This window comes from Podarcis gaigeae (assembly GCF_964106915.1).
Source record: "Podarcis gaigeae genome assembly, chromosome: 11".
NCBI classification, from domain to species: Eukaryota; Metazoa; Chordata; class Lepidosauria; order Squamata; family Lacertidae; genus Podarcis; species Podarcis gaigeae.
Genome location: NC_139687.1, coordinates 54,595,586 through 54,613,745, shown reverse-complemented (window position 1 = coordinate 54,613,745; position 18,160 = coordinate 54,595,586). Strand labels below are relative to the sequence as shown.

The window sequence follows — 18,160 nt, the reverse complement described above, 5'->3', positions numbered from 1 at the left end:
AATGGTCAGGTATGATGGGAATTTCAGTCCAACAACGTATGGCAGGCCAAAGGTTAGTCAATCCTGATTTATGGATTCAGGGCCGAATTAGGATTTGAGCCCATGTCTGCCAGGCTCAAGACCCATATGGCCTTTTGCAGGAGCCACTTAAGGAGAAGTCATCTAAAGCCCATCTTGCCGCCCCCAGTAATATAACTATTTCAGTTTTTATGGTGCATTGCAGTTGCAATGCGACTCTTTGGTTCTCTTGACGTGGGTCATTAAGTCCCTGATCTCCCATTCACACAACTCTAAGAAGGGCAAAACTAGATCCACGAGTATAGGAAACATGTCTTAATAAGAATGCCAGCCTTCAGTTGTAAAAGCAAAACCTTTAGATTTTATTTAGAGTAATTCTGAATCCAATGTCAATGTTGCCAACCAAAATACAGCAGTTTGCACACAGATCTATTTTTAATATTGTTATTATTTTAAGAAAAACATTCTTTTTCCACCTTCAGAAATAAGGGCAAATTGCCTGGTCTTAATTAATGGCAGGGAATACGATTATATTTCCCATATCAGGGCTACCTCACACAAAGTTTGCTTCATCGTATCTGCAAAATCAGGAGGAATGCCAAACAGCGCATAGTTTTGCAGGGATGGTTTGAGAAAAAGTGAGTGAACAGCTATTAATATTTATTATTAGTGTCTTGAGTATTTACAGTGCTGTTCTCTTCAGCTATAATACATAAGTCATCTAGCTTTTTAAAGACAAGCGTATAAGAAGTTGAGTGGAAGTTGAGTTCCAGGAAGTTCTTTGAAACAAGTCACAATTTTGACAGTTACACAGCAGTGTAAAAAACTGGAGCCTAAAATGCTAACACCATAAACTGCACTGCATTGGAAAAGGTTCTCCTGTAGTGAGAATGTCAAGCAGAGCAAGACAACATGTTAAATCTTTTCCAGCTACAAAGAAAATAGTATCCTAAATTTTCCTAGGTGTCTGCCTGTGTGTATGCAGGTTCCAAGTTTCCTTTCAGAAAAAAAAGTGCAATTAAATTTCCAAGTGGGAACAGCATCATCAGCTCATTTTCTTAAAGCAACCACGACCCCACAGCATAAGCTTACTTAATCAGTCTTTTTCTCAGAAACCCCTGGTGGACTACTTTCAGCAAATCCATTTGCGATGCCGTTGCTTTCAGTCTGAAACACACACAGAGAGAAAATACATTTAAATACATGTTCAGAGGGACGCGGGTGGCGCTGTGGTCTAAAACCACTGAGCCTAGGGCTTGCCGATCGGAAGGTCGGAGGTTCGAATCCCTGCGACGGGGTGAGCTCCTGTTGCTCGGTTCCTGCTCCTGCCAACCTAGCAGTTTGAGAGCACATCAAAGTGCAAGTAGATAAATAGGTACCACCCTGGCCGGAAGGTAAACGGCGTTTCTGTGTGCTGCTCTGGTTTCCCCAGAAGCGGCTTAGTCATGCTGGCCACATGACCCAGAAAAACTGTCTGCGGACAAACATCGGCTTCCTCAGCCAGTAAACCAAGATGAGTGCCACAACCCCAGAGTCGTACGCGACTGGACTTAAATGTCAGGGGTCCTTTACCTGTTTACCTGTCCCTTCATGGCCTAGGACCCTCGTACCTACGGGACAGCCTCTCCTGGTATGCCCCACGGAAAAGGTCCATAAATAGCAACACCCTAGTGGTCCCAGGCCCTAAGAAAGTTAGATTAGCTTCAACCAGAGCCAGGGCCTTTTCAACTCTGGCCCCGGCCTGGCGGAATGCTCTGCCTCATGAGACCAGAGCCCTGCAGGATCTGATTTCTTTCCGCAGGGCCTGTAAGACAGAGTTGTTCCGCCTGGCCTTTGGCTTGGAGCGAATTTGATTCCCTCCCCCTCTTTTTTTTTTCTTTTTCCTTTCTCCTCCTGTGATGAGGCTGCATTTTAATATTTTAATGTTTCAATATTTTAATGTTGTATTTTAATCTTGTTTTTAAGTTGTATTCATTCAACTTGTTTTTATTATTGCTTGTTAGCCGCTCTGAGCCCGGCCTTGGCTGGGGAGGGCGGGGTATAAAATTTTATTTTTATTTTTATTTTTATTTTTATTATTAAAACATTAGAACCTTTGAGGCAACAAGTTTTAAATTTTGACCGAGACAACAAGCTTTAACTTCAAATTGAATGGTATATTTACTTCCCATTACTGTTCTGGGACACAGAAGTTCCCTTCAGGGAATGCATGGCTACAGCTGTGGTATAGAAAACAGATCAGCAGCTGTTTCTGCTGTACGATCTAGAATGAAGCATCCTAGAAACTGGTGCCCTTTAAATGTTTTCAGCTAGCAGAACCACATGATCAACTTGTCCTTCATATGGCGTACACACACAACACACATACAGAGTTTTGCCAATGCTTACTTTAGAATCATCCATGGAGTCGTACAACTCACGCCTATTTTCAGTGCCTCCTTTTTGGTCTTTCTTTGCTGTTTCCTGCACTGCTCTCTTTGGCCAAATGCGCTTGATGAAAGGTGAGATGATGGGATAAAGATAGGGCTCAAGGAACCTTTTATAGACCCACAGCAGAACGGGAATGACTATACAGGGAATGCACACCATTGTTCTTTTCAGGTCCTGCGGCAGAAATGTCCTGGAAGGCTTAAACACAGCAGGAAAAATAATTAGCAAATGGGGAACATATTCAGTGGCCCCTGCACCTTGCGAGGAGCTTAGAACTCCAGTCCTGTGCACATTCAGTCCTGTGCACACTCAACTCAGTGGGACATACTTCCAAGCAAACAAAGAAAGCACAGAACTGCACAATCAACACAATTCTGCATGGAACGACGAGTCCATAAATACTGCATTCTCTTTTCCCGGCAGTTCGGTTTTGTTAGCCGGCAGTAAAGAACGGTAGGGAACAAATAGGAAAGCAACACACTGGGCTTTTTTTTCTGTATGAAAATAAATGGATCTGGGAATGTGTGCAAATCAATATATATATGCTGTACCAATTGGACAGTGTAAATCTAATTCAGAACAGTAAATTGAACAGTCCTTCAAGTTACATGTCCGTCTCAGTTTGGAGAGGCAAACAGTTACAGCCTAAAATGTCAAAAGCAGCTGGGACACTAGAAATTTTGGAAGTTATCAGTTCGTAAAGCAATTCTGAAAAATCCAGGTGCTGCAAAATGAGCAGCAACACACCAAAACCTCTCTCTGCCCACTATTCTTAACAGACAATCAGCAAGAACTGTTGTGAGTGCGGCTACATAAGCTATACCAACACTCCCAGATACCATAAAGTTTCATTTTTCTAAGCAATTGGCCCTAGTATTGCAATGTGGTGCTCTCAGGGGTGAGGTGGAGGGAAGGGGGAAGGATCTACTGGGGGAAATGGTGCAAATGATTAGCTAACCAAAAAGAAAGCTTTGATGGATCTATGCAATGATGTCACTGAGATGTCAACTGGACCAGTTGCAGAACTGGATCAGGTAGACGACTAAAATGAGAAGGACTCGGGTTAAGCACAGTCTATCCATCTCATAGGATTTTAAACAGAATTTCCTGCTCAGTAGCCTCAGGGAAATTTCAGAACTTGTTACTTTGAAAGCAAACTTTTCAGGACAAATTAAATGAGTCAGCAGGAAAAGGTCTGTGGGTGTTAAGCAACAGAAACCTGAGAGAAGGCACAGAAAGTAGTTGGCTCATCTAGCAAGCAGCTTACCATTAAGTTGTCTCATAGAGCTGGAAACTCCAAACCAATAGTCTAAATTACAATAATATATTATTGATAAAGCAAAAATATTGTTCCTAGAGTGAAGCAAACAGGTGTTGCTCTCCAAATGGACCAAGAAGCTGGGTTCTGGGAGACCCTCTGCCCTTTTGGGTCAAGTGTTCACTCAGCAGAATACCACTTTGGAATGCCCTCCCATCAGATGTCAAAGCGATAAACAACTACCTGACATTCAGAAGACATCTGAAGGCAGCCCTGTTCAGGGAAGTTTTTAATATGTGACATTTTAGTGTATTTCTCATCTCTGTTGGAAGCCACCCAGAGTGGCTGGGGAAACCCAGCCAGATGGGCGGGGTACAAATAATAAATTATTATTATTATTATTATTATTATTATTATTACTTTGCACTTTTTTACCAATCAGAGTTTTCCAGAAGTAAAAAGCCCAGCAGCAATCTAGATTTGGTGTGCTTCCTCCAACAAATATTCTTCCTAAACCCCCACCCTACCTCAGTAGGTTTGCTCTGCCCACAGGTTTTCGCTAATGATACAAAAATCACATATTTTAAAAATCCCACTGCATTAAATGGGGCTTACTCCCAGGTAAGTAAGGTTAGGATTTTGCTGTTGCAAAATACTAGAACATATTTGTTTTATTTAGTTAAGAAGAATGACCTTCAACGCATGTTTGTTTGTTCTAAATTAAGTCCCAATTTGTTCAAAGGGACTCACTTTCAAATAGGGTACTGACACTGCGGCCTGAATTAAGTGAACCTATCCATACAGACAAATCAGCCAAGAACATACCTATTACGTTTATAATTCAAAGCTTAAACAAACACAAAGGTACAGCTTTTACTTTAGTGGAGGCAGAAGACCCTGAAGTTAGTTTACAGGACTGGGGAGAGATCTACCAAAACACACATCGGTTTCTCTTAGCACTATTTGTCTGCTTGCATAAAAATGAAAACATGCCTTTTAAGTCCTATGGTTTAAATCCCAGAGGATGCAGTTATTGGACAGTACTCAGGTACTTCAAATAAACACATTTCCCCCTACCTGCACATTTTTTTTTATGCTGAAAACGTTGTTGTTTTGACATGCCTACCCAGATGCTTAGACAGCTGAATTGAATTTTTTAATGTTTCGGTATTTTAACCTTTGTTTTTCAAAAGAGGTCTGCGAATTTCCACTGGATTTTTCTTGTTTTACCTTTTTCGCAAACCATTTTGAGCTGTGGTTGTTCTTGTTTTTCAATCAGGTGGCGCACTGTACAGTATATGAACACTAAATCAATCAGTTAACTATTTTCACAGAAGGGGGTCGTTTAAAAACCAACACTCGCGCTGCATTTTTCTTACCGCTGCTTTCTTTTTTAAATAAAAAATAGAAAGCCTGTCCTTAAAGAGAGAGGAAACGACAGCACTCACTCACGCGATTGAAAGCAACCAATTAAAAATCAATAAGTGAATTAGCATATGCAAATGAGCCACTTGTTTTCGATGTAAGAAAACGGGGACGTTTAAGGGGGGAGAAGGAAGCAAGGAGAGAAAGGCAGGAAAGGGAAAAACCAGCGGCCGCCTCCTCCCCGCTTTGCCCACCCGCGAGAGCCGCGACCACCGCCGACATAGAACGAACCTACCTGCGCGAATCTCCAACGTCCAACTGAGTGCCGGCCGAGGGAGCTCTTCACTTCCGGGAAAGGAACGCGACGTCCCTCCGCAAGCTCCAATGGGAAAGCACGTGGCGCGCTGACGTCACACGCTCCCGCCTTACGTTCCACCGAGGGGGCCATGACACTAGAGGCAGAGCGAGGTGTGACCTAACCACCATTTCTCCGCGAAGCCCCGCCCCCTCTCTCGCCTTATACAGTACAGTGGTACCTCGGGTTAAGTACTTAATTCGTTCCGGAGGTCCGTACTTAATCTGAAACTGTTCTTAACTTGAAGCACCACTTTACCTAATGGGGCCTCCCGCTGCTGCTGCGCCGCCGGAGCATGATTTCTGTTCTCATCCTGAAGCAAAGTTCTTAACCTGAAGCAATATTTTTGGGTTAGCGGAGTCTGTAACCTGAAGCGTATGTAACCTGAAGCGTATGTAACCCAAGGTACCACTGTATTGCTGGTTGGATTACTACTGCAACGCACTCTGTGGACCTGGAAAGCCTGGCTTTGTTGTTGTTTAGTCGTTTAGTCGTGTCCGACTCTTCATGACCCCATGGACCAGAGCACGCCAGGCACTCCTGTCTTCCACTGCCTCCCGCAGTTTGGTCCAACTCATGTTGGTAGCTTCGAGAACACTATCCAACCATCTCGTCCTCTGTCGTCCCCTTCTCCTTGCGCCCTCAATCTTTCCCAACATCAGGGTCTTTTCCAGAGAGCCTTCTCTTCTCATGAAGTGGCCAAAGTCTTGGAGCCTCAGCTTCAGGATCTGTCCTTCCAGGGAGAACTCAGGGCTGATTTCCTTCAGAATGGATAGGTTTGATCTTCTTGCAGTCCATGGGACTCTCAAGAGCCTCCTCCAGCACCATAATTCAAAAGCATCAATTCTTCGGTGATCAGCCTTCTTTATGGTCCAGCTCTTACTTCCATACATCACTACTGGGAAAACCATAGCTTTAACTATACGGACCTTTGTCGGCAAGGTGATGTCTCTGCTTTCCCCCCCCCCTTCATGGATCACTGCGAAGGGGCTTGAATAACTCAGAGAAGCTATGAGCTATGCCGTGCAGGGCCACCCAAGATGGACAGGTCATAGTGGAGAGTTTTGACCAAATGTGATCCACCTGGAACAGGAACCGGCAAGCCACTTGAGTATCCCTGCCAAGAAAACTCCATGGACAAAGCCTGGCACATCATGGGCTCGCTCGTTGTATTAGGGCAGGCTTCCTCAACCTCGGCCCTCCAGATGTTTTGAGACTACAAATCCCATCTGGTCCCGCTAGCTAGGGACCACAGGAGTTGTAGTCCCAAAACATCTGGAGGGCCAAGGTTGAGGAAGCCTGCATTAGGGCTAGATTATTGCAATGTGTTCTCTGTTGAGTTTCCCTTGCAGGCATGCAGTCGATGAAAGATGCCGCAACACAATTGCTGGTGGGAGAAGGGCCTTGGGTCAGTGGAATTGGGCAGCACTGATACTTTGAAATTCCCTGCCTACCTTCACTGTATTTCTTTCTGCACTTGCTGAAGACATTTTTATTTCCGAAAGCACAGCCAGATGTTTAGAGTTTGTAGTTTTAAATATCTTTGAGAGCCAAGCAAAAACATTCCTCTTCTCCATGGCCTTTTAAGCTGGGGGGGGGGCAGGGATATTGTTTAGTTTATTATACGTATGTATTTTGTTTTTTACTGTAAAGCACTCTGTGATCCTCAGATGGGCAGTATATAAATTTCATAATAAAATAAGGTAATTCTGTGATCCCAAAGAATGACTGTATTCGTATAAAATCTGCCTTAGTAATGACAAGTAATTCTTCTTCCGGCAGAGCTGTTCTATTGGTTGGCATGCTGCAGAACAGAGGTCTGTTCAAAATCTAATTAGCCACATCACTGAATCTATCTTTAAGCTGCTATAGGATCAGACATTTTCGGGCATGATACCGTCATTTCAACCAATGCAGCTTCTCATTACAAAACGGTAGCAATGGGAAACATTTCATGCATTGAATTTCTGCCTGTCATGTCACCATTAAAGACATGCAGTTTTTCATAGACACATTTATTTATTATTGAATTTATATACTGCTCTATACCCACAGGTCTCAGGGCGGTTCACCTGTGTATTAGGATAGCCTTTCTTTAAAGTTCCTATTCTTAAGAGACACGGTACGTGAAATATGCATGCTCTTCATTGTATGTTTTTATATTGTTTTTTTTTTTAAACATTTTTTTATTGCTTTTTTTAAATGTATAGAAATACAGAAAAAAGAATAAAGAGAGGTTATAAGAAAGAGACATATAACTAACAAATTTCCATATTCTTTTTCCATCTAACCTATAGGACTTCCTCACATCCTCCGAACCCTGCGTTCTCAGTCTTATAAAGCATCAGCAATTTGTTAACTTATTTCAAAACTTATTGTAACTTCCATTTTATCATGTTCCCTATTTTCAATTTTACTGTCGCTCAATTCTTATATGTTTTATATTAAACACAATAAAGTTATTTCATTATTTTACCTCTAAATTCTTGTGTCTTAATTTTCATTCCAATAACTTACATTTGCTGAAGCTAGAATTTCCTGAAAGGTGCATTTTTTTTTAACATTCATACAACTTATAGTGTTTTTTCAAATAGTCCTTAAACTTTTCCCAATCCTCCTCAGTTGTTTCTTCTCCCACATCTCGGATTCTGCCAGTCATTTCAGCCAGTTCCATATAGTCCATCAACTGCGATTGCCATTCCTCCAGCGTGGGTAAATCTTGTATCTTCCAGTATTTTGCAATCAGGATCCTTGCTGCTGTGGTAGCATACATAAAAAAGGTTCTGTCCTTCTTAAGCACTCTCTGGTCCACCATGCCCAGAAGGAAGGCCTCTGGTTTTTTAGGTAAGGTAAATCTCAATACCTTTTTTAGTTCATTATGGATCATTTCCCAGAAGGCCTTCACTTTCGGGCAGGTCCACCAGAGATGGAAGAATGTCCCTTCCGCCTCTCCACATTTCCAACATTTGTTGTCAGACAGATGATATATCTTGGCTAACTTGACTGGGGTCATGTACCACCGGTATACCATTTTCATAATATTTTCCTTCAAGGCAGTACATGCCGTGAATTTCAAACCGGTGTTCCATAACCTTTCCCAGTCTGCAAACATAATGTTATGCCCCACATCCTGAGCCCATTTTATCATTGCGGATTTGACTGTCTCATCCTGTGTATTCCACTTAAGCAGCAAGTTATACATTCTCAAAAGTAGTTTACTTTTTGGCTCTAACAATTCAGTCTCTAGTTTCGATTTTTCCACCTGGAATCCAACTTTTTTATCTATTTTAAATACCTCTTGAATTTGCGCATAGTGCAACCAATCTCGTACCTTAGTTTTCAATTTCTCCAAACTTAGCAACCTCCAATTGTCTCCAGTTTTTTCAATTATTTCCCAATATTTAGGCCAATGGGCCTCCATGTTGGGTCTCTTACGTGCCTTGGCCTCCACCGGTGAGAGCCACCTCGGCATTGTATGTTTTTATATTGGAAGCCATTGCTCATAGTAGCTTTTATATAATCAAGCTGGCAATTTCAGGTTATTTTAAACAGATGTTGCAGAAATTAAGCTTTTCTGGTCATGGAGAAAGGCTGGGAAATACATGGTACAAGGGCAGATGCAGCTTTGGTGCAAAATGGAAAATAAAGAGAGCTTGTGATACATTATTAAAGAAGCTTGGAGCTTATGTAAGGCACAAATTACGTAACCTATTTGATGAGTTGTAAAGACACAAAAGTCAAATGAAAATTCAGAACTTTTTAATTAAAAAAAACCTGCGGGGGTACCTTCCAATTGCCACATCCCTAACTTCCCTCAAAACCCAACCTAAGTCACTAAAAAGCAAAAAAAACCTGAAGCAAGTCTAACTGTTCCTTATTAATGGGGGGCACAGAGGGGAGAAAAGAGATACTTTCTACACTTTCATCAGCTGGGTGCATTTTATTCACAATTTTGGTGGTGTGTATATATTAGGGGATGTGGGTGGCGCTAAGGGGTAAACCAGAGCCTAGGGCTTGCCGATTAGAAGGTCGGCGGTTCAAATCCCCGCGACGGGGTGAGCTCCCATTGCTCGGTCCCTGTTCCTGCCCACCTTAACAGTTCAAAAGCACTTCAAAGTGCAAGTAGATAAATAGGTACCGCTTCAGCGGGAAGGTAAACGGTGTTTCTGTGCGCTGCTCTGGTTCGCCAGAAGCGGCTTAGTCATGCTGGCCACATGACCTAGAAGCTGTACGCCGGCTCCCTTGGCCAATAAAGCAAGATGAGTGCCGCAACCCCGGAGTCAGCCATGACTGGACTTAATGGTCAGGGGTCCCTTTATCTTTTATATATGACACCATGCCCCATCAATGGGCTCAGTGTATAAAGCAAGCTTAAGATGCAATGTAACTTTACCCCTTTCCCTAAATAACATACCTATTGCTTGTTCTTTGCCTTTTACATAATCAGCTCTTTCCCTCTGTTAGCATGATGGTTCAAGGCCAGCTCAAGCCACATCCTAAAATCCCCTAAACTGGTTTATGGGACTGGTGGTGTGTGTAGTCTTGTGCTGCTTGTTCCCAAGATCCTATTGCAAACTTAAGCCTTTAATCAAGACTAGACAGCCATAACTGAAACAATTTTTATTTTTTTCATTGTTTACCTGCACCTCCCTACGGTGCTATATAAATTTTGATAATTTCTGAGCCTTTCAGGTTAGGGTTACTTATTGAAAGGAGTAATCATTTAGGGCTTCGTCCCAAAGAAATTTAAGTGAAACTTTTATTAACCTAATACATTAGCAACACACAGCACTTTTTCACAACCAGCAGTCTGTCTTACTTTCATCTTTTAAACAAGCCATTTGTGTATATCAACTCCTCCTCTTATAGTCACATTTTCCGTGTATGTCATGCAAAGAATTAACTGACGGAATACAGTTTTATTTTGTCCTGGTTCTTTGCCCATCATCATCATCATAGCCACAAATGAACACTTTTGGTAGTATTGATTCAGTTTCTAAACAGCAAGCATCCATGCTTGACTTTCAACCCAGGTTTAATGAACAAATGGGAGAAATAACATATATTATGTGACAGAGAAGCCATTGATAATAATCACTCCGCTCAGAATAGTATTTTTCAAGCAAAATATACCTATTTGGACATCTGGAGGGCTTACATTAACCTGCCTGCTTAACTTTAGATGGATGTATTGGTGGTTATTGTATCCTTAATGTGAGGTGGTGGTGGGGCTTTTATCATAATCCTAATCATTATTAAAATATAAGAAAGAAAATAATATTTCTGCTTGTTAAATTTGCAAATAAAAACAATAAATAAAAAAGCATGTGCGGTTAACTTAAAATTTTGTTTTTTATTTGTGAACTGAATAGATGTTTATTCCCGAGCCATCAGTTTCTGCTTCTTCAGTTTCTTTTGAGAGATCTGTGGAGAAAACAAAAGAAATCAGTATCACTTGACCAAAAACATTCACTGAATGCTGAAACCAATTAGAAAAAGGAATTTACCACACAGTATATTTTCCATAACTCCAGAGATTATTGTAAGAAGTACTGCAATGTATTTATCTATTACCAAGCACAGCTCCAGGAAAAAATATCAGAAAGCAAATAACAGACTATTATTTCCATTGGCAAAACTCAGTATTTGGGGTAACTACTTATGCCAGAGATAGCCAATAGCAAACACTGTGTCTTCCAGATGTTTTGGACTACAACTCCCATCATCAGACAATTCTCCATATTGGCTGGGGCTGATAGGAGCTGGGAGTACAAAAAAATTGGAAGACATCAACATTGGCTACCTCTGACTTGACCATTAAAATTGAAGTCACTTCTATCATTCTATTTCCATTACAGACTTCATAATTATGTTCAAGCCCCACAGACAGGTAGACAATAAGTTAAACATAGAAGCTAAATTTAAGAGACTTATATGCTGTTTTTTGTTTCTGAGTTAAATCCTCCATAGCAGTTTACAATATTAGCCATTTACAATATTAGCAATCACTGTACAGACTTTCACATAAAGTTTTGCTGACTACAAGAATTTTCTTTTGTAAATACTTATAGAAAATAGTATCAAGCACATCTTTGAAATAACTGACCTAATTACCATTGGAGTGCAACTCTAAAACACAAATTATACATCTGAACACATCTGAGTTAACATGTATAGGACAGCCCTGATCACTTCTTTAAAGTTTCCCCTCTTTAGATTACCTTGCCAAAATTAAAACCAAATTCTAGTTATTTTGGTGTCATTTTGGTTATCTGTACAGTTGAGTAGACATTTATTTATTTAAAAAGTTTCATACCTTCTTCTTTTGAGCAACTTCCTCTTCTGGCTTAGGGACAATTTGCTCCTTCTCTGTGAGGATCATCTCAATGTGGCAAGGAGAACTCATGTAGGGGTTAATGCGACCATGAGCCCTGTAGGTTCGCCTGCGCATTTTGGGAGCTTTGTTAACCTGAATGTGCTCAATTACCAGAGAGTCTACATCCAGACCCTGGGGGGAGGAATAAAAAGTTCTCATTACAACCCCATAACAAAATAGGTTTTACCTAGTTCAAAGCGAATCACTAACTTTCCTAAACCACATCTGAAAAGTCAACTAGAAACCCCAGTAGTTACAGTGGCTCAGAATCTTGTGTTTGTTTCATGGTTATTCCAAAGGTGTCCTAAGATAGTCATCACTGCCACCAAAGTCTATTCAACATTAAACTGTATCCAAGAACCCAATCTTGCACCTTCAGCAATCCTTCTGTATAGCCCTAGTCTCTTACAGAATACTACTTCATATCCTCAATACCAACCCCAGTGAACCAAAGGTTTGTCTTTGCTTTTCAAAATTTGGATCACTACTAGAACTGAAACTTAACCCAGCATGACAAGCTGCATATTTTACCTTGAGCTCAGCATTGCTCTCAGCATTTTTAAGCATGTGCAGGAGGAACTCGGCACTCTTTTTTGGCCAACGCCCCTGTGTCCAGCCCCACTGCTTGGCCTGCAAGATGAGAGTTCAGTATGAGTATACTTTTGAAGAAAAATGCTTAACGTGATTTGTTTTAGAGGCTGCTCAGAACCAAACATTCTTTTCATGATTAATCCAAAGGTGTCCTAAGAAAGTCATCACAGCAACCACAGGCAAACATAAGAGAATGTGATTCTATCCAACAACCTGAAGGCACTCGTATGTAATTCCCCATAGCAAACTGAAAAATAAGGATTCAATAAACACCAAGTAATATATCGCATCCATTTCCCTAGAATTTTCCAGCTTCTGCCCCCAAAAAGGACTTGCATGGTGACTGTTAGCAATCCAGTTACTGTGAAATTGATCTGCTGCTGAGAGAAGCATTATTGGTACCCAACCAACAGCAGAGGGACAATGTAGCTCCTGTGTACCAAGTACAGAACAGGTTTCTAGTCAGTGACAAATTTCTTCGCAACTCATTGTGGATCCAATTTTTAACATGCATCTTCATCAATATTCACCAGCCTTCATGTTCAAGATATTCTTTGTACAACAGATATCCTCAAACGCTACTGAATGAAATTACTGCCTTTCAAAAAGTTTCCCTCAAATTGCTAACAGTTTTCTCCAAATCCATCCATACCTGGGCACATCTGCCAACACCACCATTGTAACGACGGAAGGGAACACACTGCTTCTTTAGGGTCACATCCTTCAAGTACTTGGTAGCTTTTCGGATGTGCATACCTTTGATAGCCTGGGCAGTCTCACGTGTGTTCTAAAGGAATGAAATGACAATTGCATTATTGGCTATTTTCCCATTATGTATGTAGGCTATAACTATGGTGCCATTTACTTAAGACGTAGCCCCAAGCCACTGTTTGTATAATAAGAGTCTGCGCTTGTATAGTAACTCTAGCTTAACTATGGAAGTAACTGCTCAGAGCCACTTAGTTGTTTTCATTATGAATCCAAAGGTGTCCTAAGTTGGTCATCACTGCAGTTACATTAATTTCACCACCCCTGAAACAAACATCAATCCCCTTTGATGGTATCAGAATTTCGTACTAATTGTTCAGATGTTCTTAACAGGCCATCTGATCAAGACAAGATTTATTTAAAAGAGCTATCTGGATATTATTTATGACATTATATATCATGGAAAATTCATTTGCTGGGTGTGTGTTACAGAACTCCAGAAAAAAATTCTAATGTAACATTATGCTCTCCTCTTTGCAAGATTTGACATTACAGAAAGCTGACAAAAGTGAACTGCCTTCTACCTACTGACCAAGGCAATGCAAGACAGAGTCTATACCAAGTGTAATCTCTTCATTCTTCTGATATATATTATATAATCTTGTGCTACCTTGTTGTTGTTTCAGGATTTATTAGCACTTTACTGTTCTGTTTAAGACTCGGTTAAAAATCAGAGAGACAGAGAGATTTGACTAGCCTTGGCAGGCAACCCCAAAATTCTACTCACTATGACCCTGCACCTATTACTCCCCTGTTCCTCACCAGTTTAGAAGCAGGAAGGGTGGCTTGCTAGTTTGAGTACCTAGGCAACACAGCAGCCAGGACAGTCCCCATTACCACCAATTCTTGAAAGTGGGATGTTAGGTAGACAATGACAACATGTTTTGTGCAGCACAACAGGCTTTATAATAAAGTGTATATGACTAGGTGATGTTTAGAAAATCTGATGTGACGATCTTGTGATTAAGCACCATAATCTATGAATTCTGCTTCCATCAAATTACAGTGTGGTCCACTCCACATCCATTTCTTTTTCTTTTCTGGGGGGGGGGGGGGGAATCAAAGTAAGATTTCACATACCTTAAAGTGAACACGAAGGTTGGACCCCCTTGACTTGCATGCTGTGGGGAGAAGGGATAAAAAAATGGTAATTCTGAAAGTTTTGGTAATCACTAAAGTATGAGGCACATACCATAGGAAAAATACTTACATTTTGTGGGGTTCTCCGGATCAAGTGAGTAGCGGACCATTTTCAGAGCTTACCTAGAGGGGGGAAAAATAAATATATCTTTCAGCATTGTAGCCGTAAATTACACACACTCTCCAAATTGCTGGTTAGAAAAAAGCTGCTCAGAGAGATGTTAGTATTTTCATTATTTAATCCAAAGGTGTCCTAAGATAGTCATCAGTGCAGCTTCCATTTTTACAACAATATTTTCAAACTATGTACCACTTAACCACCTTTCTGCAATGCATACACATTCAAGGTTCATTCCCCCATGCTATTTGCCACCCTATAGTGTAATTAAAGTAAGATAATGTGCTATTAGAAGGTAATGAGATACTATTGCCCCGTAAGAGTGATTGTGCCCACTTTCAAGTACATACATAACAAATGCACAACCCTACTATAAAGCACAACACTTGATGGCTTGCAATCCTTTCTCCTTGTAGCACAAATAATAACCCTCCCTTGCCTTCCTCCACCACCAAAAGCAGTGACAAATTACACATAAATATGGTGTTCCTGGACTGCACTGCAAAAGGCCCTGCTGCATTTCAGAAGCCCACAGTACCACCCCTTCAAAAACATGCCCATCCGTATTTGAAGCAACCATGCGGCCTCCCGGGCCTGCCAAACCCACGGGTGGGGGGAAGCTGGCAAAGAAGAGAATCCCAACTTTCATTTCACTTTTAATTTGTATATTGCCTTTCTACATTACTATACTCAAGGCAGTTTACAAGCTGAAGAAACAGCAAAGTCTACAGCAGAATCCACACACCTTATAACAATCCGATCCAATACAAAAAAAAAGAACATAACGCTAAACAACTTGCATCATATAAAGTCGTATTCAATAACCCATTGGAATACAACAGTACACAATGAAATTGAGCACCAGCAAATAATACAGCAGAAAATCACCCATAGCAATTAGTAAGTACTAAGCTATAATCAATAAAAAATAACAAGTCACAATGCACCAAAAGCCGCAGTGCATACAAGACTATGTAAAAGTATCAAAATGAGAAACAAAGGCACACAACTTATGAAATTCTCATTTTTAAACCCCTGAGTTTATCTTGCCTTCCCACTTAACCCACCCAAGGATGAGCCAAAAATACGAGGCCTACTTGCAGAAAACCTATATAACTGATTCCCTCCCCATCTGTTTCTCCCACGACCCACTTGCATTTCCAAAGGCAGGGCTTCCACATCCGGGGTTTTCAGAATCCCCAGCCGCTTGCAGAGGCCATTTTTCCCCCTACCGCTCCTACCCGGACTTCTCCGGACGCCCGAATTTCAATCTTCCCCGCCCCAAAGAACGGAAATACCGTGGCGGGCGAACAGCTATTCGCCTCCCTTCTCCATCTAAGGAGGGCTTCTGGGGGCCCGGGCCGGGATGGAGGCCCGCGGCGGCGGATACCAGCCAAGGCCCCAAGCAGCCGCCATCAGACTCACCTTACAGCCACAGCTACCGCCGGGGAAAAGGAAGGGCGAAGGATTCTGGGAAGCCTTCGTGCCGCTTCCGGGTCTCGCGAGAAGACGCCGCAAACGCGAGTTCGCCAGTAAGGGAGCGGGAAGGAATTGCAAAGCCGGGCGTGAAACGAAGAAGGCGCCCAGGCACCGTTCATAAAGTGTTATAGAACAGATAAAACGGACACGCCAGCTAAGAGAGAGAGAGAGAGAGAGAGAGAGAGAGAGAGAGAGATTTTGACATTTATACTCTGCGAAAAAATCCAACTCAAAGGTGCATACAAATCAAAATATAATCAAAACAATTCAATTTTAACAATGTTAAAAAATTCTTAACATTCAGTTAAAAATAACCAAACATCAATGATATGCGTCTATATGCAAGGAAAAGCTTTTTTTTCAAATCACTTATGCTGAACAATATTAGCATAAATGCCATGATGCTGCTATTTTAGTCCAATTCAGTCCTATCAGATCATTGAGGTCTGTTTCCAAATAGCCTCAGTTTTTAATTGTCTCTTCATATCTGATTTCCAGTTTTAATACCTTTCTCTTCTTGCAATAGAATATTCTGCTGGTGACACCAAGGTTGAAATTTTGTTTTTCCTCTGACTTTCTGTGTCTTTGGTAACATCACAGCATAAATTCTATACGTAATGCCTTTCCTGACAGCAGTCAATCATTTTATTTGTATGCCATCTCCCCCAAGTTAAAAACCATGCTCAAGGCGGCTTACAATATAATTAAACCTTTTCCCTCCTTCCATGACCTCTCCTTACCACATGGAGATGTAGCCATGCTGAGGGAAAGTTTCACCTCTTAAATTTCTGCTTGTCCACATACCAGTTAAAGGCTTAGAAATCCTGCCATTAAAAAAAAAAAAGACAGTCCCAGTATCAGTGGATTTCTTTTATTCTGTAAAGTGTGCTAGCACAGGTGCTCAAGCAATTAACCAGCATTACTGACAGACTTGTTTACATTTTAAAAATTCTATTCTGCCTTTCCTCCAGAATTGGCTTTGGGTGTGGCTTATTATTCATTTTAAACAAATTTAAACAATGCAAAAACACACATTAGAACTGACCTAACATGACCTAAAAACAAACACAGAGCAGCAACAGTAAACAGCAGTTAAAATGTAACAGGTTTTTATTATTTGCCATCTAAGGGCTTTGGAAGAAAGGATATTTTGAATCTGACAACATTGGCATTGGCAGAGAAAAGTGCCTGGGGAGGGAATTCCATAGGGCACCACCACAGAAAAGGCTCTGCCTTTTGAGCCACCCAGTTCACTTTACCATTCCTGGAGGGCCGCACAACTTTCTGTACTGCCTTTTGGAGAGTCATACCCTTTGCATACTAATGGGCAGAGAGAGGAAATAAACAATTTTTACACTGGCAGTTCCCCATTTGTGGAATGCCTAGCTTGGTGAGGTGTATCTTCCTTCATTGAATTTCGGGATAGTTAATGTAAAGAAATCCTGTCTATCTAGGCATTTGATGGCTGAAAGACGTTGTCATGGCAATCCTAAACTGAGTGCTTTTAAAAATGTTTTATTGTGGATGTGCTTGTCACCCTGGGCTCTTTTGGCAGAAAGGGCAGGATAGAAATATAATAATAATAATAATAATAATAATAATAATAATAATAATACTGTTATGAGATCGTGGGTGTCAGACTCCCCTAAATTCCAAGGTTCCGCGGCTGTTAGAATTTAATCAAGGCTTGGGAAGTTAAACCGAATGCCAGACTCCTAATCCCTGGACCCAACTTTCCGTGTTTAGGAGATTGCCAGGGCCAAAGTGTTGCATAAAAAGCAAAAAGCTGGAGACTGAGTGAGGAAGGCATTGCATGGACGTGAGGTCATCAAGGTGTGTGTTTGTGTGTGTGCAACAAAGGATGGTTGGGTTGGTAACTGGAAATAGAAAAGACAGAAACACATGATTACGCTCTTTGTGAGAATTCAGTGCTATGGCATCAGATAATATCCACCTGCCTACACATCCACAGACCTAACAGGTAACCAGCATCTGAGGGAGGGATAATGCTGGGTTTAATTCCATCTTAAACTCAGCTTACATCTGTGTGTAAATAAAACCAAATATCACAAAGACACCACAGTCTCCAGGGACCTTCATACCCAAGGCATGCACCGGTACCCCTGAAATCTCTCACCGTTCAGAGATTGGGGTGCACATAACAATAGTTTTCTAGATAAGAAACAATTAAGCAATGCATTGCAAGTTAAAAAAAAAAAAAATCAGGCAAAGCCAAGCCACAAGGTGGAGCTGTTTGCTATT

At 41.2% G+C, this 18,160-nt stretch overlaps 2 protein-coding genes across 3 annotated transcripts; both read right to left on the bottom strand.

Moving 5' to 3' along the window:
* Nucleotides 1-310: 310 nt before the first annotated feature.
* Nucleotides 311-5,452, bottom strand: LOC310827197 (UPF0729 protein C18orf32 homolog). The gene is made up of 3 exons (XM_083702998.1): nucleotides 5,367-5,452; nucleotides 2,407-2,646; nucleotides 311-1,185 (listed from the first exon to the last, which is right to left on the bottom strand). The coding sequence occupies exons 2-3, from the start codon at nucleotides 2,605-2,607 to the stop codon at nucleotides 1,111-1,113; spliced, it is 276 nt and encodes a 91-aa protein (XP_083559124.1). The 5' UTR covers nucleotides 2,608-2,646; nucleotides 5,367-5,452; the 3' UTR covers nucleotides 311-1,110.
* Nucleotides 5,453-10,759: 5,307 nt separating this feature from the next.
* Nucleotides 10,760-15,947, bottom strand: RPL17 (ribosomal protein L17). 2 transcript variants are annotated; one of them, XM_083703800.1, is made up of 7 exons: nucleotides 15,845-15,947; nucleotides 14,372-14,424; nucleotides 14,242-14,282; nucleotides 13,046-13,180; nucleotides 12,334-12,432; nucleotides 11,743-11,934; nucleotides 10,760-10,850 (listed from the first exon to the last, which is right to left on the bottom strand). In XM_083703800.1, the coding sequence occupies exons 2-7, from the start codon at nucleotides 14,409-14,411 to the stop codon at nucleotides 10,803-10,805; spliced, it is 555 nt and encodes a 184-aa protein (XP_083559926.1). In that variant the 5' UTR covers nucleotides 14,412-14,424; nucleotides 15,845-15,947; the 3' UTR covers nucleotides 10,760-10,802. The 2 variants fall into 2 exon arrangements, with proteins under 2 accessions (XP_083559926.1, XP_083559927.1); XM_083703801.1 differs by having other exon boundaries at nucleotides 15,718-15,848.
* Between the last annotated feature and the right edge of the window lie 2,213 nt (nucleotides 15,948-18,160).